Genomic DNA, 27,677 nt, shown 5'->3' on the forward strand with positions numbered 1-27,677 from the left:
AGACAGACACAAGGTGAAAAAAGAAGGCAGCAGAAAAGGTGTTTTCTTGCTGGACATCCACACAGGCAGACTTTAGTGTGTCCCACTCTGTTTGATAAGAGCAGGTCTTCTGTCCAGCAGGTCTTCCTTTAATTATTACCTCCTGCTTCGATTCAAAGTCCAGTTTAGAAAATTGTTTGTCTGGATATGTAATCCTCCATGCTGAAAGTAAAATAAATGGATCGCTGCTCTTAACTTACTGTCACTTATTCTGCAGCTGAAGAGTTGCTGCAAGAAGAATCCCTGGGATCACTAGTGCCCCTTACCATGAGGCAGGAGAACTGCGTGCCTCACCTGGTGCATTTTTGCAGTCGTTTTGTGATCACTCTGCACACGAAACATGTTACACACACATACAGCTGTTGACAAAACACACTGTACATCAAGTACATCAGCTAAACTCTGGAATTTAAGTTCATATAACCAAAGTGTTTGTCCGTTTTAACGGTGACATACAGAGAGACAGTGAGACAGTCTGACTGCACAGCATGGCAGCAGTTAGTCCAGTGACTGAACAGTTCAGGGTGAGGCTCAGCTGTCTGCTGCCTCACCGCACGTCTCTGCTCAGTATTTGAATGGCAAATGCAGCGATTTTGAATAAAAAATAATCTAAAACTGGTGAAGTTACAAGGAAAATAACTTTATAGTACAAATCACTGGATAAATATAACTTTATTTTTTCGTCTTACATTTTTTCTTTCTATGATGACAGATGAGGCACAGACTCACCGAACACACGTCACTGGTACAAACTGAAACTGACCTTTTAAAGATTCCACACCTTTTTGGAATCTTTTTTCTCAGACAAATAATGTGGTAGGTTTCAATATGATTGTAGCAATTTAAAACGTTGACACCTACTACCCTGGATGGCCACCATACATTAGTGTTGATCATGAGAACTGAATCTGCTCACCTCCTGTTTCAGCTGTTACCATCAGGAAAGAGGTCAAATCCACCTGAAACAGCCAAATGCTTTTCTCCACAAACTGTGAGACTTCCTGGTGCCTCCGTCCAGGTTCCGTCTGTGACCGTGGGTCCTTTGTGGCCGGGATGGCGGTGGGATCAAGCCCCGGACTGCTCGCACTAAAGACCAGAACTGGGAATGTCTTTTCAATCCGGACTTCATCCTGCTGCACTTCTGTGACAGAATGAACAAAACCATGAATTGGGACAACACACTTGTCTTTTTGACTTCTTGTCAGGACCATTTATTTGTTTTTAAGGAGACTTTGTGATCTTTCTTTGTTTCTGCAACAATGACAAAACTGAACTTTGACAATATGTTCAATAACTTCTAGTTCTACCTTTGATGTGTGTATTTGATGACATCACGCTTCATGATTGTTCTGGTGTCTCTTTTTGATTTTGCACTCTCTTTTTGATTTTTATGTGTTTTATTATTTCTTGAGTAAGAAATTGTGAACTCCAACAAATAAAAATGTTAAAACTTCAGATTGTATCTCAGGCGGATCTTTCATCCTTTTTATTCAATTTGACGGAAAACAGAGAAAATTTGAATCCTTTTTCTGCAGCTCCACTTTCGAGTGTTCGAACCTTTAAACAGCGGCCGTGATCAGTATTTCGAGAGCGGTGGGGATGTAGCTCAGCGGTAGAGCGCATGCTTCGCATGTATGAGGTCCCGGGTTCAATCCCCGGCATCTCCAAGTCTTTTTGTGACTTTATGATCCTTGATCCTGGACCAACTCCGGGTCTCAGTCTGTGGATCAGATCCGGACCTGATCTCACCTCAGTGTGTTACATAAAAAAAAAAAAAAACTGAAACATGGAAGTTAACTTACCTTTGTAATAAATAAAGGACATCTGAATTATTTTCGAAAAGCTTTGTGAGGTACTTTGTGTTAATCCAATGATCAAAGAGGGGGCGGGGTCACAGAGTGAGTCGGTCGTCTGGTCCTCAAAGCAACAAAAGCGCCTCCGGGTACGAACGAAACCACCTGGCGCAGAACGTCGGGACTTTTATTTTGAAGGTAGGACAGATATTTTGTTTTCGTGAGATTTATTTTATTGAAACTCATAATGATGAACACCAAGAATATCAATATCAGTAACCGCAGTTTGCCGCCAGAAAACTGCGGTTAATAATTATTGATAATAAGAAAAAAAACTGAGTGAGTATTGAGGCAGAACAAAATAAAACAATGGTTCCACTGGGGTTTGAACCCAGGACCTTTTGCGTGTAAAGCAGATGTGATAACCACTACACCATGGAACCATCAGAAAACAGCGCCGCGATGTGGTTTTGATCACTATATTTGCCTTCATGGTCCATAATTTCAATGTTATTTCATTAATTACACTGCGCAAAGCCGTGGGTTCGAAGCCCGCCCTCTGCTCCGTGTGCACGTGACGAGAGAAGATAAAAATAGAGATATAGTTTTAATTTACGAGTTACAGTGAGAAAAAAAAAATCAGCAGAATGTCTAAAATAGAATTTCTCAAAATTTAAATGTAAATTTAACACATGAAGTTATGGTTTTTGTAAATTATATTATATCTTTTTAATGGTTTGATTTGAATTTGGATCCTTTTAATTTAATGGATGTTTTCAGTTTCAGTGTAAAAAGAAACATAATTCACTCTCTCACTCATAACAGCAGAGAACCCGGACTCCCCTTTCCCTCCTAAAAATGGGTCCAGCCCGCCTTCACTGTGCATGTGTCATTTGGGACCACAGCAGCACATGAGTCTGACTCTCTGAGTCTGAGTCTCTGCACCCAAAGCGATCAAGTGGAATAATGTGATTATTAACCATCAGATGACAAAGTAAAATCTTTTAAATCATTCTAAAGCTCGTGTGGCTGCGGCGCTCTGTTCGTTTACTCCACCTTTTATTCTGAAATGATGCTGAATTTATGTGGAAATGATTGTTGTAGAAAAGCTTCAGATATCTGTGCCTGAAACAGATGATGACTGGAGGCAGTTTGAAGCAGAAACAAGGTGATAATCAGTGAACTGCAGCTGATGATGCATGTGCAGTGAAGACAGGGCAGACTGATTTTTAGGGGGGACCGTTCAGTTGGCGACACCAGACCACACTGACCACCTCTGACTGGGGGATCCTGGGGTGTTCCCAGGCCAGTGTGGAGATACAATCGCTCCACCTAGTCCTGGGTCTTCCCCGGGGTCTCCTCCCAGACGGACGTGTCTGGAACACCTCCCTAGGGAGGCGCCCAGGAGGCATACCAGATGCCTGAACCACCTCAGCTGGCTCCTTTCAAGGTGACGGATCAGCGACTCTACTATGAGCTCCTCACGGATGACTGAACTTCTCACCCTATCTCTAAGGGAGACACCAGCCACCCTCCTGAGGAAGCCCATTTCAGCCTCTTGGACCTGCGATTTAGTTCAATGCGTCATGACTCAACCCTCATGACCATAGGTGAGAGTAGGAACGAAGACTGACCAGTAGATCGAGAGCTTCACCTTTTGGCTCAGCTCCTTTTTCGTCACCACAGAGAGAATGCAGCACCGTCACTGCTGCACCAACTCAAAGAAACATCACGATCATTTTAAAAAGTACATGTTCTGTGTTGAGTGACTGTAGAGTTCCTGTGTGGAGGAAGAAGGAAACAAACAAGCTGAAAGAGTTTGTTTGATTTTGGTGGTTTTTTTTTATAACCTCAGTGTTTCCACACAAACTCATTTACAAGTCAAATCAAACAGAAATAAGCAAATCACCTTCAGACTGCAAACAAATGTTCCACCTCTGAGTTCACAAACACTTTTTGTGCCACTTTTCCACTCAGACATCAAAGAAACTCCACTCAGATGTCCACTATGTGGCACTGTCCTGTTTCTCTCTTCTTGCCAGTTGTATCCGACGTGATGGATTCCAGTCAGGTGTTCGAAGTGACCGTTCACACCTCACCTGGCCCCACCTGTGGAACCTACAGCCGCCTTTGGCTGAGTCTGATTGGCTCTCAGGCAGAGACTCCGCCCACCAGCGTGACTGAGGCCAACCAGTACCTCCTACCTGGATCGGTGGGTCCATGTTTCTTCTAACACACAGTTTTTGTCCTCAAAGCCCAGTTTGACCGAGTTCTGAGTTTGGTTATTGTTGGAGATACTTTGTGAACCGCCAACGCCATGACAGCATTAGCAACAGTTGGGAGGTTCTGTCCGCCCCGCAGTATCGCGGGGAATTCGTCTGAGCAGCGGATTACCTCTTTCAAGAGTACTGACCCTGAAAAATTCGAAACCAAAGACAAACTCTTCTTTGATCTTTTCTTGTCCTGACAGGCGTGCCAGGTCCGGGTACGGGCCCGCTCTGCTCTGGGTCGTCTGGTTCTGATCCGACTCAGGTTGGAGGCTCAGGCTGGTTTCCCTGACCTGAACTGGCATTGCCGCTGGGTGGAGGTCTGCAGGTTGACTGATGGACAGGTTGAGGAGGATCGACCCCGTGGGAAGGGGGTGTGGCCTGTGGATCCAGAGGTGGAGGTGTTCCTGTGTGACAGATGGCTGCAGTCAACAGATGGCGATGTAGAGCTGCGAAGTGGGAAATGTAAGAAAACTCAAATCTCAAGCTGAACTTCTTGTTCTGCATCATTGCGTGCTTCAAACGTCAGAGGATCTCTTCAGTACCGAACATTCAAAATACATATTTTTAAAATGTATTTTAAATTTCCATGTTGAAAACTAGGCAAGTCACTATAACTGGGGCATTAGGGCAGGTACTAGGACAGGCGCTAGACAGGGTACTAGGCTGGGTACTAGGCTAGTCACTAGGCGGTGCAGTAGGTTAGTCACTAGGCGGTGCACTAGGCTAGTCACTAGGCAGTGCACTAGGTTAGTCACTAGGCAGTGCACAAGGTTAGTCACTAGGCGGTGCACTAGGTTAGTCACTAGGCAGTGCACAAGGTTAGTCACTAGGCGGTGCACTAGCCGGTGCACTAGCTCAGGCACTAGCCTCCACCAACAGTTGCATTTGAAGTTGCTCAGAGAAGAAGTTTCAGCACCTCCATGTTTGATCATGAAATGCTGGACACATCAGAGACCCAGGGGTCAACATGGGGCAACTTGGACTGGGACCACCTTGAGGTTCCTGTGGCTGAGGAGACGAGTGCAGGGCTTTAGTCTCCTGGTAGTGGACGTGTGGTGGATGAACAGGTCTGGTTTTTGGGACTGATTGTTGCTGTGACAGTGTGTTTGCTGCAGGATGAGACCGAAGACAAACTGAAGCAGCATCGAGTCTCACAGCTTCAGCGTCAACAGAAGCTCATCAGGTAACGAACGCTGCTTCGTTTGCTTCACATCCACACGCTGACACGTGACTCGCTGCAAAACGTTTGTCTCCACAAGGAACAATTTAAACATCTCACATGGATTTTAGCAAAATAAATCATTTAAAAAAAAAAAAATCAGGTTATGCAAATGAAGTCATTCAAAATGTGGAAATGTCTCTTTTCGTCGTCCACGACATGCGAGGTCCTGCATCGCTGAAAACGTCACAGACAGACGGAAACAGAAAAAATATCAGCAGCATGTCTTCTCAGTGTTTGTAAACATGGAGACACAATTAATCACAGCATTAATCAGCAGATTATGCTGATCATCAATCAGTCATTCAGCAAATGCAACAACTAGCAGCAACACACAATCAACATTTTTTGGTAATATATTATTTGTGTGAAATATGACTTACCGTACCGACATTTTTTTCACATAAAATATTATTGTTTACAAATTGTTTCTTACATAAATGTTTTTGTTTACACAAAATATTCTTTGGATATTTTTTACATAAAATAATTTTATTACATAAAATATTCTTGTTTTCATAAAACATTTTCATAAAATGATGTTCACATAAAATGTTTTATTTACTTAAAATATTCTTTATATATTTCTGACATAAAATAATTTGATTCTATAAAAATTCTTCAGTCATCTTGTTTTCATAAAATAATGTTTAAATAAAACATTCATAAAATTATGTTGTTTACATAAAATATTTATATAGTTTTTGCATAAAATAATTTGATTACATAAAATATTGTTTTCATGAAACATTATTTATATTGCACAAAATGTTTTGTTAGTTTAAAATATCTTTACATATTTTTACATAAAATAATTTGATTATATAAAGTATCAGTCATCTTGTTTTCATGAAAAATTAAATTAAATTATTTAATTAAATTATGTTGTTTACATAAAATATTATTGTTTTAAAATCTTGTTTACATAGAAATATTCTTTACATAAAAAATTCTTTGCATTTCCCCCATAAATAAGCTGTTTACATAAAATATTCTTGTTTACATAAATATTATCTCTTTCATACAATTATGTTGTTTACATAAACTATTGTTTTAAAATCTTGTTTACATAGAAATATTCTTTACATAAAAAATTCTTTACATTTCCCCCATAAATAAGCTGTTTACATAAAATATTCTTGTTTACATAAATATTATCTCTTTCATACAATTATGTTGTTTACATAAACTATTGTTTTAAAATCTTGTTTACATAGAAATATTCTTTACATAAAAAATTCTTTGCATTTCCCCCATAAATAAGCTGTTTACATAAAATATTCTTGTTTACATAAATATTATCTCTTTCATACAATTATGTTGTTTACATAAACTATTGTTTTAAAATCTTGTTTACATAGAAATATTCTTTACATAAAAAATTCTTTACATTTCCCCCATAAATAAGCTGTTTACATAAAATATTCTTGTTTACATAAATATCTCATTTTCATACAATTATGTTGTTTACATAAAACCTTACTAACATAAAGTCTTTACATAAAATTGTCTTGTTTACAGTAGTAAGTCCCTTCGGCTGCTCCCTTGTTTGCACTCGGGGTTGCCACAGCAAATCCAAGGTGGATCTGCATGTTGAACTGGCACAGGTTTTACGCCGGATGCCCTTCCTGACGCAACTCCACATTACATGGAGAAATGTGGCAGGGGTGGGATTTGAACCCAGAACCTTCCGAACTGAAACCAAGCGCATTAACCACTTGGCCACCACCCCTGCCTTGTTTACACAAAATGATATTTTCATAAAATTATGTTGTTTACATAAATTATTGTTCCTGAACCCTTTTGCTTTGTTTGATTCAAATATTGCTCATAATGATGTTATGTTCTTACGTTCTGATCTTTGATAATCGGTGTGAATCTATTTTCGACATAGCAGCTGCTTTGAAACAAAGCTTTGTCAACGTATAAATCCTCATCTGTGGATAAATGAAAATATTAGTAGTTTTAGGAGAAACTGCTGGAAGACTGAACGGTTATGGAAAGCAACCAAACTTGAAGTACACAGGCTGCATCTTCAAGAATTAATGACTTCACAAAATGACATAATAAAAAGATTCCAGAAGTGTCTATTTCACAAATCTTATAGCTTCAAAAAGAAAACCCCCAAAGTCTTGTTTGATTGTCTCCTGTTATTCCTTGTGTACTTGTGTCCCCAAAATCCAGTCCAGAGACTTCACTTTTTTGTGAACAAGGTCACAGCCATCGGGGGAAATTTGTCAGGGGGAAATGTGGGCGTGTCGTTTGTCAGGTGGAAATGTGGGCTTGTCCTTTGTCAGGTGGAAATGTGGGCGTGTGCTTTGTCAGGTGGAAATGTGAGCGTGTCCTTTGTCAGTTAAAATCTGGGTGTCCTTTGTCAGGTGGAAATGTGGGCGTGTGCTTTGTCAGGTGGAAATGTGAGCGTGTCCTTTGTCAGTTAAAATCTGGGTGTCCTTTGTCAGGTGGAAATGTGGGCGTGTGCTTTGTCAGGTGGAAATGTGGGCGTGTGCTTTGTCAGGTGGAAATGTGAGCGTGTCCTTTGTCAGTTAAAATCTGGGTGTCCTTTGTCAGGTGGAAATGTGGGCGTGTGCTTTGTCAGGTGGAAATGTGAGCGTGTCCTTTGTCAGTTAAAATCTGGGTGTCCTTTGTCAGGTGGAAATGCGGGCGTGTCCTTTGTCAGGTGGAATTGTGGGCATGTCCTTTGTCAGGTGGAAATGTGGGCGTGTCCTTTGTCAGGTGGAAATGTGGGCGTGTCCTTTGTCAGGTGGAAATGTGGGCGTGTCCTTTGTCAGGTGGACATGTGGGCGTGTCCTTTGTCAGGTGGACATGTGGGCGTGTCCTTTGTCAGGTGGAAATGTGGGCGTGTCCTTTGTCAGCTGACACGTGGGGTTTTGATGGCTGCAGACGGTGCGATCACAGTATCATGATCACCAGGCTCAAGGATTTATTACTGGGTGTGTTTTAAAATGTTCGCATTGTACCTTTACTGTTTGTGTGAATCACGTCTGTCCTCTGGGGTACCTCAGGGTTTTGTTTGGGTCCTGTTCTCTTTCTTCTGTATATACTCCCACTTTGACAAATTGTAAGTCTTGACTATAATATTTCTTTTCGTCTCTATACTCATGACGTCCAGCAGCCGTACTGTTCTTTTAAGGTTTCTGAGTTTCATGAATTATCTTGTTTAACTGATTGCTGCACTGAAATCGAGTGATGGTTAAATGATCATTTCCTCCAGTTAAATGCAGAGAAAATGGAAACTTTGATCATTGCCCCTGAGGGTTAGGGAACCCTAACCCTGCTTCTGAGGCACCCAGAGGAAACCCATGCAAACTCAGCACACGCAAAGGAACAGGTGCGGTGAGGTAACAGTGCTAACCACTAATCCAATGTGCCACCGACATCAAACACTGTTTACATGAAGGTTCATTTGAGATTGATTAATCAAAATAGGAATTTCAGATTTAATGTCTTGAAAGCCCCCCCAGATGCATCATGTTAGCTAGCAGGGACAGACACAGCTCTTTCTGAGGCTATAGCGCCGCCGTGTGGTGGATGGACTGACCTCACATCAGCGAGAACAGCGTTCATGCTCACATCTTCTCTCTGAGGCTTCATTTATGTTCATGTTCATGTAAGCTTCAGTTTAGCCGATGAGGGATCAATAGCAGACGTCACCAGCAGGTGTCACTGTGTGCAGATGGAGTAAGTTTGTGGAAGGAGCTCCGCAGTGCGTGGACGTACAAAGTTTGGCGGAACTCGGGCCCAATCTCACCTTCACCCACAAGAGGTGCCGTCACACATTTCAGTGATTTCTGTTTTATTATAATTCATGTTAATCAGACTGTAAAAACTGCAGAAGAAGAAGAACTGACTGTTCTTATTTCTTGGTTTTCAGTCCAGGAATTAATCTGCACTATCTGAAAGGATTTTCCAGCCAAGCAGACACCTGGACGTCTTTCACCCAACTGGAAACATTTTTTGCTCACAACGGGAAGCAGAACGACACTGCTGGTAGGAAACGAGACCACGAACCGATGACGGGATCAACCCGGGTCTGGGGTTGGAACCGGGCAGGGGGTCCATTCACAGAATCTCATTAGATGGGATTAAGACAGAGTCACACAGCCCACATTTTACCTGTGTGAAATGCGGACGTGTCCTTGTGTCCTTGGCCAAGTGAAATGTGGACGTGTCCTTGGCCAGGTGAAATGTGGACGTGTCCTTGGCCAGGTGGAATGCGGGGGTATCCTTGGCCAGGTGGAGTGCGGACGTGTCCTTGGCCAGGTGGAGTGCGGACGTGTCCTTGGCCAGGTGGAGTGCGGACGTGTCCTTGGCCAGGTGGAGTGCGGACGTGTCCTTGGCCAGGTGGAGTGCGGGGGTATCATTGGCCAGGTGGAGTGCGGGGGTATCATTGGCCAGGTGAAATGTGGACGTGTCCTTGGCCAGGTGAAATGTGGACGTGTCCTTGGCCAGGTGAAATGTGGACGTGTCCTTGGCCAGGTGGAATGTGGTCGTGTCCTTGGCCAGGTGAAATATGGACGTGTCCTTGGCCAGGTGGAGTGCGGGGGTATCATTGGCCAGGTAAAATGTGGACGTGTCCTTGTGTCCTTGGCCAGGTGGAATGTGGATGTGTCCTTGGCCATGTGAAATGTGGGCGTGTCCTTGTGTCCTTGGTCAGGTGAAATGTGGACGTGTCCTTGGCCAGGTGGAGTGCGGGGGTATCATTGGCCAGGTGGAATGCGGGGGTATCATTGGCCAGGTAAAATGTGGACGTGTCCTTGTGTCCTTGGCCAGGTGGAATGTGGATGTGTCCTTGGCCATGTGAAATGTGGGCGTGTCCTTGTGTCCTTGGTCAGGTGAAATGTGGACGTGTCCTTGTGTCCTTGGCCAGGTGAAATGTGGACGTGTCCTTGGCCAGGTGAAATGTGGACGTGTCCTTGGCCAGGTGGAATGTGGACGTGTCCTTGTGTCCTTGGCCAGGTGGAATGTGGACGTGTCCTTGTGTCCTTGGCCAGGTGGAATGTGGGCGTGTCCTTGTGCCCTTGGCCAGGTGGAATGGGGATGTGCCCTTGGCCAGGTGAAATGGGGATGTGTCCTTGGCCAGGTGAAATGGGGATGTGCCCTTGGCCAGGTGGAATGTGGATGTATCCTTGTGTCCTTGGCCAGGTGGAATGTGGGCGTGTCCTTGTGCCCTTGGCCAGATGGAATGGGGATGTGTCCTTGGCCAGGTGAAATGTGGACGTGTCCTTGGCCAGGTGAAATGTGGACGTGTCCTTGGCCAGGTGAAATATGGACGTGTCCTTGGCCAGGTGAAATGTGGTCGTGTCCTTGGCCAGGTGGAATGTGGTCGTGTCCTTGGCCAGGTGAAATATGGACGTGTCCTTGGCCAGGTGAAATATGGACGTGTCCTTGGCCAGGTGGAGTGCGGGGGTATCATTGGCCAGGTAAAATGTGGACGTGTCCTTGTGTCCTTGGCCAGGTGGAATGTGGATGTGTCCTTGGTCAGGTGAAATGTGGACGTGTCCTTGTGTCCTTGGCCAGGTGGAATGTGGGCGTGTCCTTGTGCCCTTGGCCAGATGGAATGGGGATGTGTCCTTGGCCAGGTGAAATGGGGATGTGTCCTTGGCCAGGTGGAATGTGGACGTGTCCTTGGCCAGGTGGAATGTGGACGTGTCCTTGTGTCCTTGGCCAGGTGAAACGTGCATGTGTCCTTGGCCAGATGGAATGTGGATGTGTCCTTGTGCTCTTGTCCAGGTGAAATGTGGTAAATGAATAAAGATCTATTTAAAATTCTTCACAACCACCGAACATCATTTATCAAGTAAAATCACATCATTTTACTTTTATATGAATTCAAACACAATAAACAAAACAAAACAAATATTTAATATTTTATTTCTAATCCAGGGTTTGTTCGAGCCCACTGGTTGGACGACTGGTTTTTTGGGTACCAGTGTCTGAACGGCTGCAACCCGCTGCTGCGTCAGACCCGCCTCCTTCCTCCACACCTGTCTGTCACATCCAATATGCTCCGCCCTTTTCTGCCTGAAAACACCTGTTTGGAGGAGGAGCTTGAGGTGAGCACACACAAAAACACAATTTCCTTTTCAAACCTCCCCTCCCCTTTGAATTGAAGCCACGTCCTCATGGAAAAGCAGGTTCCACTGAAACTGGTTCTAGACCAAAACCCACCAACATGGGACCTGCTTCCTTGGAGGTCAGTTTAGGTTTGCGACCCAGTTCAGAGACCTCAAAACCCATGTGAGGCATTCAGCCCTCTTTAGTCTCAAAAACAAGCCATACAGCAGGTGTGTCCTTCACTGTCCAAACACGTCCCACAGTCCCTGTGGAGTTTTTTTCCCTCCAAGACAAAATAGTTGGACAATTAATTCAACAAACAAAAAGAAAAGAAAAGGACAATTTCACGCTCCATATGTACAATTCTGAATAAGTATAAATAAGTACTGAAAAATGTTTTTGACTGAGGATAGGGAAGTGTGGGATGAGCTGCTTGGTCTACTGCCACCACAACCCAGCCCTGGATAAGTGTCAGAAAATGAATGAATGCATGAAAAATGATGACTAAACTCCAGGTTACGCTCACTACGCTAGCTTGTGTGCAGCTGTCAAGGTTGCTAGGCGACAGGGTGTAGGGGAGGGAAAAGCTAATGGCACAATGGTAAAATGATCTGTGGGCGAGACCGTGTCATTCCAGAGCTGCTGGAATCAGTCGCAGGCCATCCATCTTCAGACAGAACCGACCTGGATCCTGATTGGTAGTCAGGTGATAAGTGGGTGTGACATTAAAGAAACAAACACCAGCTTTAAAAGTCAAACAATATTCTAAATAGTCAAGTCAAGTCTGGGAGCAGCGCCGGTGTCGCAGACCAAACGGTCCCCCCTAAAAATCAGTCCACCTGTTTTCACTGAGCCTGTGTCATTTGCAGTATTGCCACAGTTACTTTGAAAAAGTAATCCAGTTACTGATTACTCCTTGAAAAAGTAACTTAGTTACTTTACTGATTACTCAATTGTAAAAGTAACTAAGTTAGATTACTAGTTACTTTTTAGTTACTTTCCCCAGCTGCCCACAACAACCCTCTGTCACCTCAACATGACAATGATACCTGTTTTGCCAAAACTCACTTTATAGTCACCCTTTCTTGACTTCAATTAAAATAAATACTTGTTTTATAAAAAGTAAAATAAAGACCTCTTTCTTGACCTCATATTTAACTGTTGACAGCACTGTAACAGTAAAACTTGCAATTTCTAACCTACATTGTTTAAAAATGTAACTATTAAATTCTTTCTAACATTTTTCTAACAATTAAATTCTCTCTAAACATTTTACTTGTCGAAATTATTATTATTATTATTATTATTATTATTATTATTATAAGTAGTTTTAGTAGTTGTAGTAAAATAAGGCTTCAAAACTGGACCTTTAATCTAGGGTTGTTGTGGGGGGGGGGCTCCTTGCCCCACGCCCCCATTCCATCTGGATTTGCCCCTGCTTTGGCGTTTGAGCACAAAGAATGGATAACATTTATTTATGCAGAAAACATTTACAGGTAAGAAGGTTTTATTGCATTTTCACATCATGTGGTCCTCAGAAAGAGAGTTTAGGTGCATTTGAGTGGAAAATAGTGTTAGTTGTTGACGCGTCGCGGAGGATCAGTTGTTTTTAACGAGCAGATACAGAGCGGCTCAGCTCAGAATTCTAAATAAAGGAGAAAAAAAGCATAAAAATGTCTTTGTAAAGCTCAGTGCAGGTGTGCTGATCACCACGCTTTAAGAGGTGAGGACGAGTCGTAGCTGCTGCAGAAAACTGTGGATGAAAAGCTCACAGCTCGCTGAAAGTGGGCAGTTCAGTCGAACCCCGACCCCCTGCCCACGGACCAAATTTAATGCTGCTATCGACCCACAATGCAAAAATAATAGTAACGCACAGTGACTTGGAGAAGTAACTTTAATCTGATTACTGATTTGGGAAGATTAACGCGTTAGATTACTCGTTACTAAAAAAAGTGGTCAGAGTAGAGTAACACGTTACCGCATCACTGGTCATTTGGGGCCACAGCAGCTCGTCTGAGTCTGACTCTCTGAGTCTGACTCTCTTCACCCAAAATCAAAGTCAAAGTCGGCTTTATTGTCAGTTCTTCACATGTACTAGACATACAAGGAATTGAAATTTCGTTTCTCACCTTCCCTCGGTGATGACAGGACAAGACATTTTGACAATAAGGACAGTAACGTGCACAAGTATTTAGTATTTACAGTGTAGAGGTAATAGTAAAAGACTTCCAGAAAGGTCACACCCAACACCCAAAGTGATCAAATGGATTCATGTGATTATTAACCATCAGAAGACAAAATAAAACTCTTAAATCATTATAAAGTAAATGGACTGATTCAAATGGTGCTTTTCCCTCTGCATCAGACGTTCAACGTGTTTAAAGTCAGTTTTAAGCAGAAACGAGGTGAAACCAGGGCTGTGAAATGAAAACTGTGAAATCCGAGGAACCCAGTAACCAAATTTATTTTGTATCTAATGATACATTTTGAGCATCTCCTGGAAGAAAACAAATCTCAAAATAAGTGCAGATTTAAATTATTCAATCTTTTATTTGACCTGTTGATGATGTTGAAATAACAGACTATGACGTGGAAGTAGGACCTGGAATGATTTTCCTTTTAATTGTAAACCAAATTATGCATTAACTCTGAACAATTAAACTACATGAAATTCATAAAGACTGAAAAGACTGTTAAAGCATTTCAAAAACACAGCTAAAGCTTGTAGAATATTTGGAAAATCATGGTAAAATATCAATAACATACCTTATAGTAAAAAAAGTCACATATTGTGTAAATTCCAGTAAATCCACTCAAAGCCACAGTGTCTTTTTTCCCATGAAAAAAGTCTACATTAATAAATACTCATTTACATTCTTGTGTAAATTCATGTAAATCAACGCCACAATGGTTTTTTCCAATGAAAGAAAGTCTAGATTAGTAATAAAAAACAAAGTCACATAATCTTGTCTAAAATCCTGTTTGAACAGCAGAATGTTTATTTTTCAAGGAGATAAAAAATTCTTACCGTGTTTCCTGATATCACAGTTCACTTTTCTGTTTATCTTTCAGGTGTGTTCATGAAGCCCGTGACGATTCCACAGATTCTTGTCCTTGTCAACCTCTTTCAAACTGTCTTTCTCGCCATCTTCTCTCTGTGCGACGTCGCTCCGTGACACAGACATGCTACAAAATTCTTCTTTTAAAAACTTGAGAGCTCTAAAAGTTTGCGATGTCCACATGCTACATTTAGCTTAAGCGTCTTACAGGAGCCACACAGCGTCGCCACAGCAACCAACCAGTCTCACTTTACGACAACTGTCATAACAGCTACGCTTTGAGTGGCACTTTTCCTCCGCGAAGTTCCGCGGATCTGAGGACACAGATTTGTATCTGTAACACACAGATCAGTGTCAGCGGACTTATAAAACTTGCATGATGTCGTAAAAAAAAGGAAACGCTTTGCGATAAGCCTTTTAACAATTCAGTGACGATCACAATTACAGAGTACAACACTAACACCCCCCCAAGATGAAATCCGCGGAATTCCTCAGATCTGCGGAATTTTCACAGCCCTGGGTGAAACTTGGTGACGGTCTGAAATGACCGACGCGCAGTGAACGCATCAGCTAGCAGCTGGTGTAGCTGCGGCGCTCTGATTGCTTCCTCCGTCTTTTTTATTTTGATATGTGACTCACTTTCCTCTTACGATGCGGCAGAAAGGTAACGTGTACCTGCTGGATTACGAGGTTCTGGACGGCGTTCCAGCAAACGTGACCAACGGGAAACAGACACACCTGCCAGCGCCGCTGTGCCTTTTCCATCAGAACCAGCAGGGGGAGCTCCTGCCCATCGCTATTCAGGTCGGTTCATATTCCTCATTTGCAGGTAATTCGGGTTCAAACTGTTTTAAAAAAGTTTGAAGTTACTGAGGATGGAAACTTTAGGCCCAGATTTAAAAGGTCAAACCCACAGGAACAAAGGTTTAAATGGAGGGGGCGTCGTCCGTCCCTGATGTTGGTGAGTGGATGCCCACATGCTCCATGACTTCAGTAACACTGAATGAAAACTAACATCTTCTATGATGTCATTTTTCAGGGCCTTTATGACACGTGCACTCCTGAGTCATTAGCTGACAGTCAAGCACAGGATCCTATTGGCTGCTTGTCCCGTAGAACTGATTCTCCCGGTTTTCCGTCTCCTCAGTTACAGCAGACACCCGGCCCTCAGAACCCGGTCTTTCTGCCCTCTGACCCTGGTTGTGATTGGTTGTTGGCTAAGATATTGGTTCGGTGCGCGGACTTCCAGTGCCACCAGCTGGGGTCGCACTACCTGCGGACTCACATGCTGGGGGAGCTGTGCTGCGTGGCCACGCTGCGCCAGCTGCCAGAGCCCCACCCCCTGCACCAGGTACGCCACCACACACTGACACCATGTGACGCAGTTAACACCACAGCCACATGGGCAAAGAGAGTTTAGCTGCAACATTTTGACATTAGCGAGCCGTACTGCATTAAAAAGCAGCTCTCTCATTGGTCACGGTGGCGCTGAGTGCTCAGTATTGTCCTCTCTGATTGGCTGCTGCTGCCAGCTACTGATGCCACACGTGAAGACGTCACTGCAGATCAACTTTCAGGCCAGAACGTCTCTGCTGGCTGCCGGTGGAGTCTTTGATAAGGTATGTCGCGCTGGATGGGACTCGCCACAAAGAGGCCGACCCGGTGACGGTCACCGTCTTCTGGTCTCCTGCAGGAGGTGGGCTGTGGACTCACGGCGTTACCCATGATGCTGTCCAGAGCAGCAGCCAGGATCCGGTACCGGTCCCTGTGTGTGCCTGATGACCTGGTGGACTGTGGCGTGGACAAGCTGTCGCAGTGCTACTATGCTGAAGACGCGCTGAGGGTCTGGGACGTGCTGCACAGGTAAAGAAACGACCCAACAGCAGCAGCCAATAGGGGTCAAGTCGTACACCAACCGCGTATTTGTGGCAGGTTTGTGGACAGCTGGGTCAATTTGTGTTACCATGGAGACATGGATGTGGAGCACGACTCTGAGCTTCAGAACTGGATGACAGAGATCAACACGCATGGATTCCCACACGGCTCAGGTGCATCTGAAACATGGACGCCACACAGAGTGGGATGTTACCATGATGACAAGATGATGCGTAATGCTCTTGTTGTCCTGCAGGTTTCCCTCAGTGTCTTCTCACCAAAGCAGACCTCGTGAAGTTTGTCACCATGATCATCTTCAGCTGTTCAGCTCTTCACGCCGCCATCAACTTCTCACAGGTCAGCAAGAGACGACCGCCGTCCAAAGGTCAAAGACAGCGAGTCATTAGGGTTCTGCTTCCACCGCAGCCCAGAACACCTTTGTTTATTTGTCTTCTGTTCCAGATGTGACCTTTTGATCCAGCGATGCGGTAACTGGTTTCATTTTAAAAATGAGCCTGATGAAGGTTCGCCGTCATTACGCAGCAGACATCTTGAAGTCCACCCAGATGGGACGTCTTGTTAGTCTTCATGATGTTCCTTCAGAACGTCGCCAAACATCACAAAGACCAACAACACGTCCAGTTCCTGGAAACAAGGACATAAACCCTAAAACCTTTGTGGAAGAAAAGTTAGCAGTTTGAGTGCGACAGTCTGAACTGTTTCATATTTTTTGGTGTATTCGGACTTGTTTTGTCTGTTGCTACACTATTTAGCTTCAAAAGAAAATCTTGGCTCATGTTTGCCACAAAATATGGAGGAGATTCGAGCCAGAGTCAGTCTGTTTCACGTCAACATGAAGCTACAGACAGAAGTCTCTCCAGTCACAGCAACAGATGCTTGAACCTCCTTTGCAGCTGTCTTGGTGGCTTCTCTCACTTTGTTGCATTTAACATCCATTTAACACAGAGTTCATTCTGAGTATTTGTTTTTACGCAGCAGCTCCAATGACAGAAACTTTGTTAAATACATGACTGTGAGCGGTGGTGAAACGGTGTCCTAAACAAGGTGAACATCTGTCTTTGCTTTAGCTGGACTTCGCTCTTTGGATGCCAGACTGTCCCGCCTTCATGTGGGGTCCTCCTCCACAGACCAAAGGCTCTCTAACAGAGGACGACATCTTGTCTTTCCTGCCGGATGTAAAGTCGACGTGCCGCATCCTCATGACATTGAGTCTGCTGTCCCAGCCCTCCACTGACTATGTGAGGCCACACCCACACTGTCCACACGGTCTATTACAATACAATATCACAACTCTTCTCTTGACATGCTGCCATAAGCTTTCTCTAAATCCACAAACACACAATGTAACTCCTTCTGACCTTCTCTGTACTTCCCCATCAGTATTCTCAAAGCAAACATTGCATCTGTAGTGCTTGTTCTCAGCATGAAACCATGTTGCTGCTCATGGGGAGGTGATTGTCTTGTGTTTAAGTGTTGGGCTTCAGACCAGAGAATCCTCGGTTCAAATCCCAGCGTGATCGGAAAATTACTAAGGGCCCTTGGGCAAGGTCCTTAATCCCCAAGTGTAGTAAGCACCTTGTATGACAGCACTCTGACATCGGTGTGCAAGTGTGTCTTTGTGAATGGGAGATTGTGAGGCATAATTGTGAAGTACTTTGTGTCTGATGCAGATGGAAAAGCACTACATAAAATGCAGTCCATTTACCATTTACTCACAGATCTTCACCTGTTTTCTCAGCTTACCTTCTACTACTCTTACCCACAACTTTGTGCTGTGATCAACTTTATGCCTCTGTAGTTACTGCAACTTTGCATATCACCCTTGTTCTTAAAAATAGGACTCCACTCCTCAGGCATCCTCTCACTTTCCAAGATTTTATTAAACAATCTGGTTAGAAACTCTACTGCCATCTCTCCTAGACATTTCCATGCTTCCACTGGAGTGTCATCTGGACCAACTGCCTTTCCACTGTTCATCCTCTTCATAGCAGCCCTCACTTCTTCCTTACTAATCTCTTGTACTTCCTGATTTACTCTCACCACATCATCCAGCCTTTTCTCTCACTCATTTTCTTCATTCATCAGCTCCTCAATATATTCCCTCCACCTTCTCAGCACACACTCCTCACTTGTCAGCAAATTACCATGTTCATCTTTTACCACCCCAACCTGCTGCACATCCTTTCCAGCTCTGTCCCTTTGTCTGGCTAATCGGTACAAGTCTTTTTCTCCTTCCTTACTATTCAACTTCTTGTACAGTTCGCAATATGCCTTTTCCTTCACTTTTGCCACTTCTCTTTTCACCTTACACCGCATCTCCTTGTACTTCTGTCTACTTTCTTCATCTCTCCGACTATCTTTTTCGCCAACCTCTTTCTCCTTATGCTTTCCTGGACTGCTTCGTTCCACCACCAAGTCTCCTTGTCTTCCTTCCACTGTCCAGATGTCATACCCAGTACCTTCCTGTCTGTCTCCCTCACCACATCTGCAGTACTTTTCCAGTTGTCCAAAATTGCTTCTCCTCCAACCAGTGCTTCTCTCACCTGCTCGCTAAATTTCACACAACAGTCTTCCTCCTTCAGCTTCCACCATCTGATCCTTTCTTGAGCTCTCACTCTCTTCTTCTTCTTCTTCTTTACCTCTAAAGTCATCCAACAAACCATCCTATGCTGTCTAAAGACACTCTCTCCTGCCACCACCTTACAGTCTCTGATTTCTTTTAGCTTGCATCTCCTATAAAGAATGTAGTCCACCTGTGTGCACCTTCCTCCACTCTTATATGTCACCCTGTGCTCCTCCCTTTTCTTAAAGTAGGTGTTCACCACAGCCATTCCCATCCTATTTGCAAAATCAACTACCATCTGTCCTTCCCCATTCCTGTCCTTGATACCATATCTACCCATTACTTCCTCATTACCTCTGTTCCCTTCACCAACATGCCCACTGAAGTCTGCTCCTATCATCACTCTTTCATGCTTGGGTTCACTCTCCACCACCTCATCTACAGTTGTGCTCATAGGTTTCCATACCAATTCAATTCAATTTAATCATCTTATAATGCGCCAAAGCCGTCTCAAGGCGCCTCACACAGAACAACTCAATATCAAAATTAAATAAATAATTAAAAATGAATACATTTTTAATATAATAATTATATTAAATTATATTATATATATGATATATAATTATATTATATTAGTGAATAATTCAAATACGTAATTAAAAACAGAAGTAAAAGAATAAAACATAAAAAATAAAAACTATTCATAAGAAAGAGAATAAAAATGGGTTTTAACTCTTGACTTAAAAATGTCCAAGGACTCCGACTGCCTCACGGTCACAGGAAGACCGTTCCACAGTGCGGGTGCACGATACCCTGTCAGAATTTTTGCTTTTTGGCTATTTTTCAGAGAATATGAATGATAACACAAAACATTTTTTACATTCTTGGTTAGTGTTTGTGTGAAGCCATTTATTGTCAGACAGCTGTGTTTCCTCTTTTTAAATCATAATGACAACAGAAACTGATCCAAAGGTTCCATCCCCCTGTTCTTCATGCCGTGTGTTGCCCCCTTTAACAGTCTGTTGTGGTCGAGGCTCTCTGATGGTGAAGCTGCCACTGAATATGTCTTGGATTTTATTTACAGCAGTTATGTAGAAATACAAACAGTTTGACACTCTGTGGTAAATCTGTGTGGAGGAGACAGTTCTCAAAAACTGAAGAAGAGTGAGAAAAGCCACCAAAACACCCAGACAACCCAGAAGATGTTATAGGCTTCTGTGGCTGTGATTGGAGAAATTGTTCTGCATTTTGTTTCCCCAGTTACACAACTTCATGATGAACAGAGGAGGATTTTCTTTAAAAGAAGACCTGAAAGTTCAGCTACAAATGGCCAGAAGGTCCATCTGAGATGAATGCCTAGATTTGGCCTGTTTTGGTGAAAGAAAATCCTTCTCCGTTCGACTCCACCATTTTTTTTATTTATTTTTTTGTGTTATCATTCATATTCTGTCATATGTCATATGTCATAAAACTGGAGCTCAGCTATTTTATTTTGTCACTGTTTATAGGCCCCCTGGCCCATATTCTGACTTCTTAGATGAATTTGGTGCGTTCATCTCTAGTTTGTCAACTAGTGCAGATAACATTTTGATTATTGGTGACTTTAACATTCATATAAATAAGCCCTCTGATCCCCTTAGTAAATCATTTATGCAAATTGTGAATGCATTAGGATTCCAGCAATGCATTCAGGACCCAACACACATTAGTGGAAATACCCTGGATCTGGTTCTTGCACGTGGGTTTGCTGTCACAAATATTGACATTTTGCCTCTCGCATCTATAGTCTCTGACCATTCACTTATCAGGTTTACATTTACGCTGCCACGTTTAGTGGAACAACAACCTTGTCTGCTACTGCAGCGTCATATTAACCCTCAACTATGACTGAACTTGAGGACAGACTACCTGATATTTTAGCTTTGAATCTGGAGAATGCTAAATCAGTGGACAGCCTCGCAGATAGTGTAAATTTAACGCTTAAAACTACACTTGATAAGATTGCGCCTCCTCTTTTAAGGTCACGCCCTCCTAAGGCACAGTCACCTTGGTTCAATGATTATTTGCGTGACCTCAGGCAGAAGGCTAGAGGTTTGGAACGGAAATGGCGTTATTCCAAATTAGAGGTGTTCCACCTTGTGTGGCGGGATGCTATTTTAGATTATAAGCATGCACTACTGGCTACGAAGCAGACCTATTACTCTAATTTGATCAGTAAAAACAAACATAACTCAAAGTTCTTGTTTGGCACGGTAGCATTTCTTATTCACGGGCAGCCACCCGTTAGTTGTTCTCCCTTTTCAGCACAAGATTTCTTGGATTATTTTGAGAAGAAAATAGAAGATATTAGGCTGAGCATATCTCAGCATGCCTCGGCCCAGCCATTAATAACCTGCTATGGAGGTGGGCACTACCATTGAGGTGTTACCTAGATTGACAGAATTTAATAGTATTTCATTGGGCGTGCTGACGAAACTTGCGGCGTCTACAAAAAGCACAACCTGTTTATTTGATCCCATACCAAATCAAATCAAATCAATTTCATTTATATAGCGCCAAATCACAACAAACAGTTGCCCCAAGGCGCTTCATATTGCAAAGCAAAGCCATACAATAATTACAGAAAAACCCCAACTGTCAAAACGACCCCCTGTGAGCAAGCACTTGGCTACAGTGGGAAGGAAAAACTCCCTTTTAACAGGAAAAACCTCCAGCAGAACCAGGCTCAGGGAGGGGCAGTCTTCTGCTGGGACTGGTTGGGGCTGAGGGAGAGAACCAGGAAAAAGGCATGCTGTGGAGGGGAGCAGAGATCAATCACTAATGATTAAATGCAGAGTGGTGCATACAGAGCAAAAAGAGAAAGAAACACTCAGTGCATCATGGGAACCCCCCAGCAGTCTAAGTCTATAGCAGCATAACTAAGGGATGGTTCAGGGTCACCTGATCCAGCCCTAACTATAAGCTTTAGCAAAAAGGAAAGTTTTAAGCTTAATCTTAAAAGTAGAGAGGGTGTCTGTCTCCCTGATCCGAATTGGGAGCTGGTTCCACAGGAGAGGAGCCTGAAAGCTGAAGGCTCTGCCTCCCATTCTACTCTTACAAACCCTAGGAACTACAAGTAAGCCTGCAGTCTGAGAGCGAAGCGCTCTATTGGGGTGATATGGTACTATGAGGTCCCTAAGATAAGATGGGACCTGATTATTCAAAACCTTATAAGTAAGAAGAAGAATTTTAAATTCTATTCTAGAATTAACAGGAAGCCAATGAAGAGAGGCCAATATGGGTGAGATATGCTCTCTCCTTCTAGTCCCTGTCAGTACTCTAGCTGCAGCATTTTGAATTAACTGAAGGCTTTTCAGGGAACTTTTAGGACAACCTGATAATAATGAATTACAATAGTCCAGCCTAGAGGAAATAAATGCATGAATTAGTTTTCAGCATCACTCTGAGACAAGACCTTTCTAATTTTAGAGATATTGCGCAAATGCAAAAAAGCAGTCCTACATATTTGTTTAATATGCACATTGAATGACATATCCTGATCAAAAATGACTCCAAGATTTCTCACAGTATTACTAGAGGTCAGGGTAATGCCATCCAGAGTAAGGATCTGGTTAGACACCATGTTTCTAAAATTTGTGGGGCCAAGTACAATAACTTCAGTTTTATCTGAGTTTAAAAGCAGGAAATTAGAGGTCATCCATGTCTTTATGTCTGTAAGACAATCCTGCAGTTTAGCTAATTGGTGTGTGTCCTCTGGCTTCGTGGATAGATAAAGCTGAGTATCATCTGCGTAACAATGAAAATTTAAGCAATGCTGTCTAATAATACTGCCTAAGGGAAGCATGTATAAAGTGAATAAAATTGGTCCTAGCACAGAACCTTGTGGAACTCCATAATTAACTTTAGTCTGTGAAGAAGATTCCCCATTTACATGAACAAATTGTAATCTATTAGATAAATATGATTCAAACCACCGCAGCGCAGTGCCTTTAATACCTATGGCATGCTCTAATCTCTGTAATAAAATTTTATGGTCAACAGTATCAAAAGCAGCACTGAGGTCTAACAGAACAAGCACAGAGATGAGTCCACTGTCTGAGGCCATAAGAAGATCATTTGTAACCTTCACTAATGCTGTTTCTGTACTATGATGAATTCTAAACCCTGACTGAAACTCTTCAAATAGACCATTCCTCTGCAGATGATCAGTTAGCTGTTTTATAACTACCCTTTCAAGAATTTTTGAGAGAAAAGGAAGGTTGGAGATTGGCCTATAATTAGCTAAGATAGCTGGGTCAAGTGATGGCTTTTTAAGTAATGGTTTAATTACTGCCACCTTAAAAGCCTGTGGTACATAGCCAACTAATAAAGACAGATTGATCATATTTAAGATCGAAGCATTAATTAATGGTAGGGCTTCCTTGAGCAGCCTGGTAGGAATGGGGTCTAATAGACATGTTGATGGTTTGGAGGAAGTAACTAATGAAAATAACTCAGAACAATCGGAGAGAAAGAGTCTAACCAAATCCTGCATCACTGAAAGCAGCCAAAGAGAACGATATGTCTTTGGGATGGTTATGAGTAATTTGTTCTCTAATAGTTAAAATTTTATTAGCAAAGAAAGTCATGAAGTCATTACTAGTTAAAGTTAAAGGAATACTCGGCTCAATAGAGCTCTGACTCTTTGTCAGCCTGGCTACAGTGCTGAAAAGAAACCTGGGGTTGTTCTTATTTTCTTCAATTAGTGATGAGTAGTAAGATGTCCTAGCTTTACGGAGGGCTTTTTTATAGAGCAACAGACTCTTTTTCCAGGCTAAGTGAAGATATTCTAAATTAGTGAGACGCCATTTCCTCTCCAACTTATGGGTTATCTGCTTTAAGCTGCGAGTTTGTGAGTTATACCACGGAGTCAGGCACTTCTGATTTAAGGCTCTCTTTTTCAGAGGAGCTACAGCATCTCAATGAGGATATAAAACTATTGACAAGATAATCTATCTCACTCACAGAGTTTAGGTAGCTACTCTGCCCTGTGTTGGTATATGGGATTGGAGAACATAAAGAAGGAATCATATCCTTAAACCTAGTTACAGCGCTTTCTGAAAGACTTCTACTGTAATGAAACGTATTCCCCACTACTGGGTAGTCCATCAGAGTAAATGTAAATGTTATTAAGAAATGATCAGACAGAAGGGGGTTTTCAGGGAATACTGTTAAGTCTTCAATTTCCATACCATAAGTCAGAACAAGATCTAAGGTATGATTAAAGTGGTGGGTGGACTCATTTACATTTTGAGCAAAGCCAGTCGAGTCTAACAATAGATTAAATGCAGTGTTGAGGCTGTCATTCTCAGCATCTGTGTGGATGTTAAAATCGCCCACTATAATTATCTTATCTGAGCTAGGCACTAAGTCAGACAAAAGGTCCGAAAATTCACAGAGAAACTCACAGTAACGACCAGGAGGACGATAGATAACAACAAATAAAACTGGTTTTTGGGACTTCCAATTTGGATGGACAAGACTAAGAGACAAGCTTTCAAATGAATTAAAGCTCTGTCTGGGTTTTTGATTAATTAATAAGCTGGAGTGGAAGATTGCTGCTAATCCTCCGCCTCGGCCCGTGCTACGAGCGTTCTGGCAGTTAGTGTGACTCGGGGGTGTTGACTCATTTAAACTAACATATTCATCCTGCTGTAACCAGGTTTCTGTAAGGCAGAATAAATCAATATGTTGATCAATTATTATATCATTTACTAACAGGGACTTAGAAGAGAGAGACCTAATGTTTAATAGACCACATTTAACTGTTTTAGTCTCTGGTGCAGTTGAAGGTGCTATATTATTTTTTCTTCTTGAATTTTTATGCTTAAATAGATTTTTACTGGTTGTTGGTGGTCTGGGCGCAGGCACCGTCTCTACGGGGATGGGGTAATGAGGGGATGGCAGGGGGAGAGAAGCTGCAGAGAGGTGTGTAAGACTACAACTCTGCAACCAACAAAACTGTTTAAGGACCTGTGGCCCACTCTTGGGCCGACTGTGCTGGAAATTATTAATCTCATTAACCTCTGGATCTGTTCCAAAATGTTTTAAATAAGAAGTGATTAAACCATTACTTAAGAAATCTAATCTTGACCCTAGTGTATTGAAAAATTACAGGCTGATATCAAATCTATCATTCTGTTCCAAAATTTTAGAAAAGGTGGTTTCACGGCAGCTCATAGACCACCTTACTGAGAATGATCTTTTTGAGCCGCTGCAGTCTGCTTTTAGGAAATATCACTCCACAGAGACAGCGCTCACTAAAGTTGTGAATGATCTTCTGCGAGCAATGGACTCAGACACCACTACGGTTTTGGTGTTGTTAGATCTCAGTGCTGCATTTGATACCGTGGATCATCATATTTTGCTCAATAGGTTGGAGAACTTTTTTGGGATTACTGGAAGTGCCCTTGCCTGGTTGACGTCATATCTGTCCAGTCATTCTCAATGTGTCTTGTATAATGGCACTACCTCTGACCTTGCTGACATGAGATTTGGGGTTCCACAGGGATCTGTTTTAGGCCCCTTGCTTTTCTCCCTGTATGTGGCACCCCTTGGGCGTATACTGCGGAGTTTTGGGATTGCCTTTCATTGTTATGCTGATGATACTCAGTTGTACATGCCGATAACTGCGGGAAATCTCACTCCCATAAAATCCCTGGAGGACTGTCTTCGATCAGTGAGAAGTTGGATGTCTAGTAACTTCCTACTTTTAAACTTTGCTAAGACTGAAATGATGGTTCTTGGTCCAGCGAGACATTGGCATCAGTTTGACCAGCTGGCACTCAGCTTGGGTTCCTGTGTCATACATCATACGGACAAAATGAGGAACCTTGGGGTAATTTTTGATCCCACGTCGTCTTTTGACCTCCACGTCAGGGATGTTACTAGGACTGCTTTTTTCATCTGAGAAATATAGCGAGGATCCGCCCCATCCTGTCCATGGCTGATGCTGAGACCCTGATTCATGCTTTTGTTTCTTCTAGACTAGATTATTGTAATGTTTTATTTTCAGGGTTACCACAGTCCAGCATTAGGGGTCTTCAGCTGGTTCAGAACGCTGCCGCCAGACTTCTGACATGTAGCAGAAGGTCTGAACATATCACACCCATTTTGGCATCTTTGCACTGGCTCCCTCTCTCTGTGAGAGCAGATTTTAAGGTTTTGTTATTGACTTATAAGATTGTTCATGGACTGGCGCCATCTTATCTGGCTGATCTGGTGGAACTCTACGTGCCGGGCTTTGTGGTCGCAGGATGCGGGACTTCTCTGTGTTCCCAGGGTGAAGAAGTCAGCAGGTCAAAGAGCCTTTTCGTATCGTGCACCCACCCTGTGGAACAGTCTTCCTACGACCGTGAGGCAGTCTGAGTCTGTGGACATTTTTAAGTCAAGACTCAAAACCTATTTTTATTCTCTTTCTTATGGATAGTTTTTATTTTTCTTTGTTTTATTCTTTTACTTCTGTTTTTATTTATGTATTTGAATTTTTTATTCATTTTTAATTATTTATTCAATTTTATGTTGACTTGTTTTATGTAAGGCGCCTTGAGACAGCTTTTGCTGTGATTTGGCGCATTATAAGCTAATTAAATTAATTAAATTCTCTGAAAAATGGGCAAAACAAACAAAAACAAACAAACAAACAAAAAAACAGAAACATTTCTGCCGGGGTATGTAAACATTTGAGCACAACTGTAACTTACTCCAGAAATCTTTCTCTTTCATCTCACAACCTACCTGAGGGACATATGCACTGATGACATTCATTATCATCCCTTCAATTTCCAACTTCACACTCACACTCGACTTCTGGACATGTTTTCTGCCTCTTCTTCTTTGCCCAATGGTGCACCAGTTTCATCCAGGACCCTGGTGGACAACAGCACCGGTGGCTGTTGTAATTAACTTGACCAATTCAGTGGATAAATTTGATTTGTATTCTGCACCTCCTGTGGTTGAGCTGAAGGTGCTAAATATTAAGAAATCATAATCCACTGTCCTAATTTATCTCACCTCGTCCATGTAGCCTCCACTGAAGATCATTAGCAGATCTTAAGGTATTACAGATCCTCCGTCATCAGCCTTCAACTTCTACCTCAAGCCATTGCTGCTCCTCTTTTTACAGGATCAGTCTGAACCCAGGCTCACAAACTCACAGAGCTGGAATTTTAATTTTCCATTCAGATTTACCACAAGAAGTGGATGTTGTTCAAATTGGGCCAAAAACTGCAGGATGTCCAAGAGGAACCGGGTGTGATTCTGTACTGCATCTCGTGTCAAATTTGAAAAACTATCAAATGTAAAAGTGTTTCTTGTGGTTGCTGATATTATGACTGTTTTCTGTGAGCTCATTCTTCTAAAGGGGAAGTCAGAGGACACAACCTGTCCTAGTTACCTAGTAACCAGTCAGCTATAACCGCCCACCACACAGGGGTCAGAGGTTAGCTGCAGATTTTATCTTTGCACTGACGTTGTGGATGTTCTTTGTGTTTTACAAACCTCTCTATTGCCACCTACAGGTCCCTCTGTGTCACTACCGTGAGGCTGTTTTCAGAAACAGCACCCACCACAGGCTGGTGGAAAAGGTACAGGCTGAACTTGAGGCCCTTTCTGATGACATCACAGAGTCCAACCGTCACCGGGTGCTGTCGTACCCGTACCTTTGCCCCGCCCACATCGAGAACAGTGTGGCCATTTAAAAGTGACATCAACTTCTTTAAAAAA

The 27,677-nt window shown here is 42.7% G+C and overlaps 1 protein-coding gene and 2 non-coding genes across 3 annotated transcripts; 2 read left to right on the forward strand and 1 right to left on the reverse strand.

The window, feature by feature from the left end:
• Positions 1–1,634: 1,634 nt before the first annotated feature.
• trnaa-cgc lies at positions 1,635–1,706 on the forward strand. Its single transcript has one exon. It is a non-coding gene; the product is annotated as a tRNA-Ala (tRNA).
• A 496-nt stretch (positions 1,707–2,202) lies between these two features.
• Positions 2,203–2,275, reverse strand: trnav-uac. Its single transcript has one exon. It is a non-coding gene; the product is annotated as a tRNA-Val (tRNA).
• A 1,613-nt stretch (positions 2,276–3,888) lies between these two features.
• On the forward strand, positions 3,889–27,677 carry zgc:152891 (uncharacterized protein LOC767741 homolog). Its single transcript, XM_034177594.1, has 14 exons — positions 3,889–4,044; positions 4,303–4,564; positions 5,204–5,285; positions 9,016–9,105; positions 9,214–9,329; positions 11,226–11,395; positions 15,116–15,259; positions 15,603–15,806; positions 15,988–16,074; positions 16,149–16,318; positions 16,388–16,503; positions 16,587–16,687; positions 17,419–17,589; positions 27,473–27,677. The coding sequence occupies exons 1-14, from the start codon at positions 3,889–3,891 to the stop codon at positions 27,650–27,652; spliced, it is 2,049 nt and encodes a 682-aa protein (XP_034033485.1). The 3' UTR covers positions 27,653–27,677.

Source organism: Thalassophryne amazonica, chromosome 9 (assembly GCF_902500255.1).
Source record: "Thalassophryne amazonica chromosome 9, fThaAma1.1, whole genome shotgun sequence".
NCBI classification, from domain to species: domain Eukaryota; kingdom Metazoa; phylum Chordata; class Actinopteri; order Batrachoidiformes; family Batrachoididae; genus Thalassophryne; species Thalassophryne amazonica.

Coding starts and splice junctions, on each gene's coding strand:
- zgc:152891 (XM_034177594.1), top strand. CDS start 3,889: ATGGATTCCAGTCAGGTGTTCGAAGTGACCGTTCACACCTCACCTGGC. Junction 4,045..4,302: donor AGTACCTCCTACCTGGATCG/GTGGGTCCATGT, acceptor TTGTCCTGACAG/GCGTGCCAGGTCCGGGTACG. Junction 9,106..9,213: donor CTCACCTTCACCCACAAGAG/GTGCCGTCACAC, acceptor CTTGGTTTTCAG/TCCAGGAATTAATCTGCACT.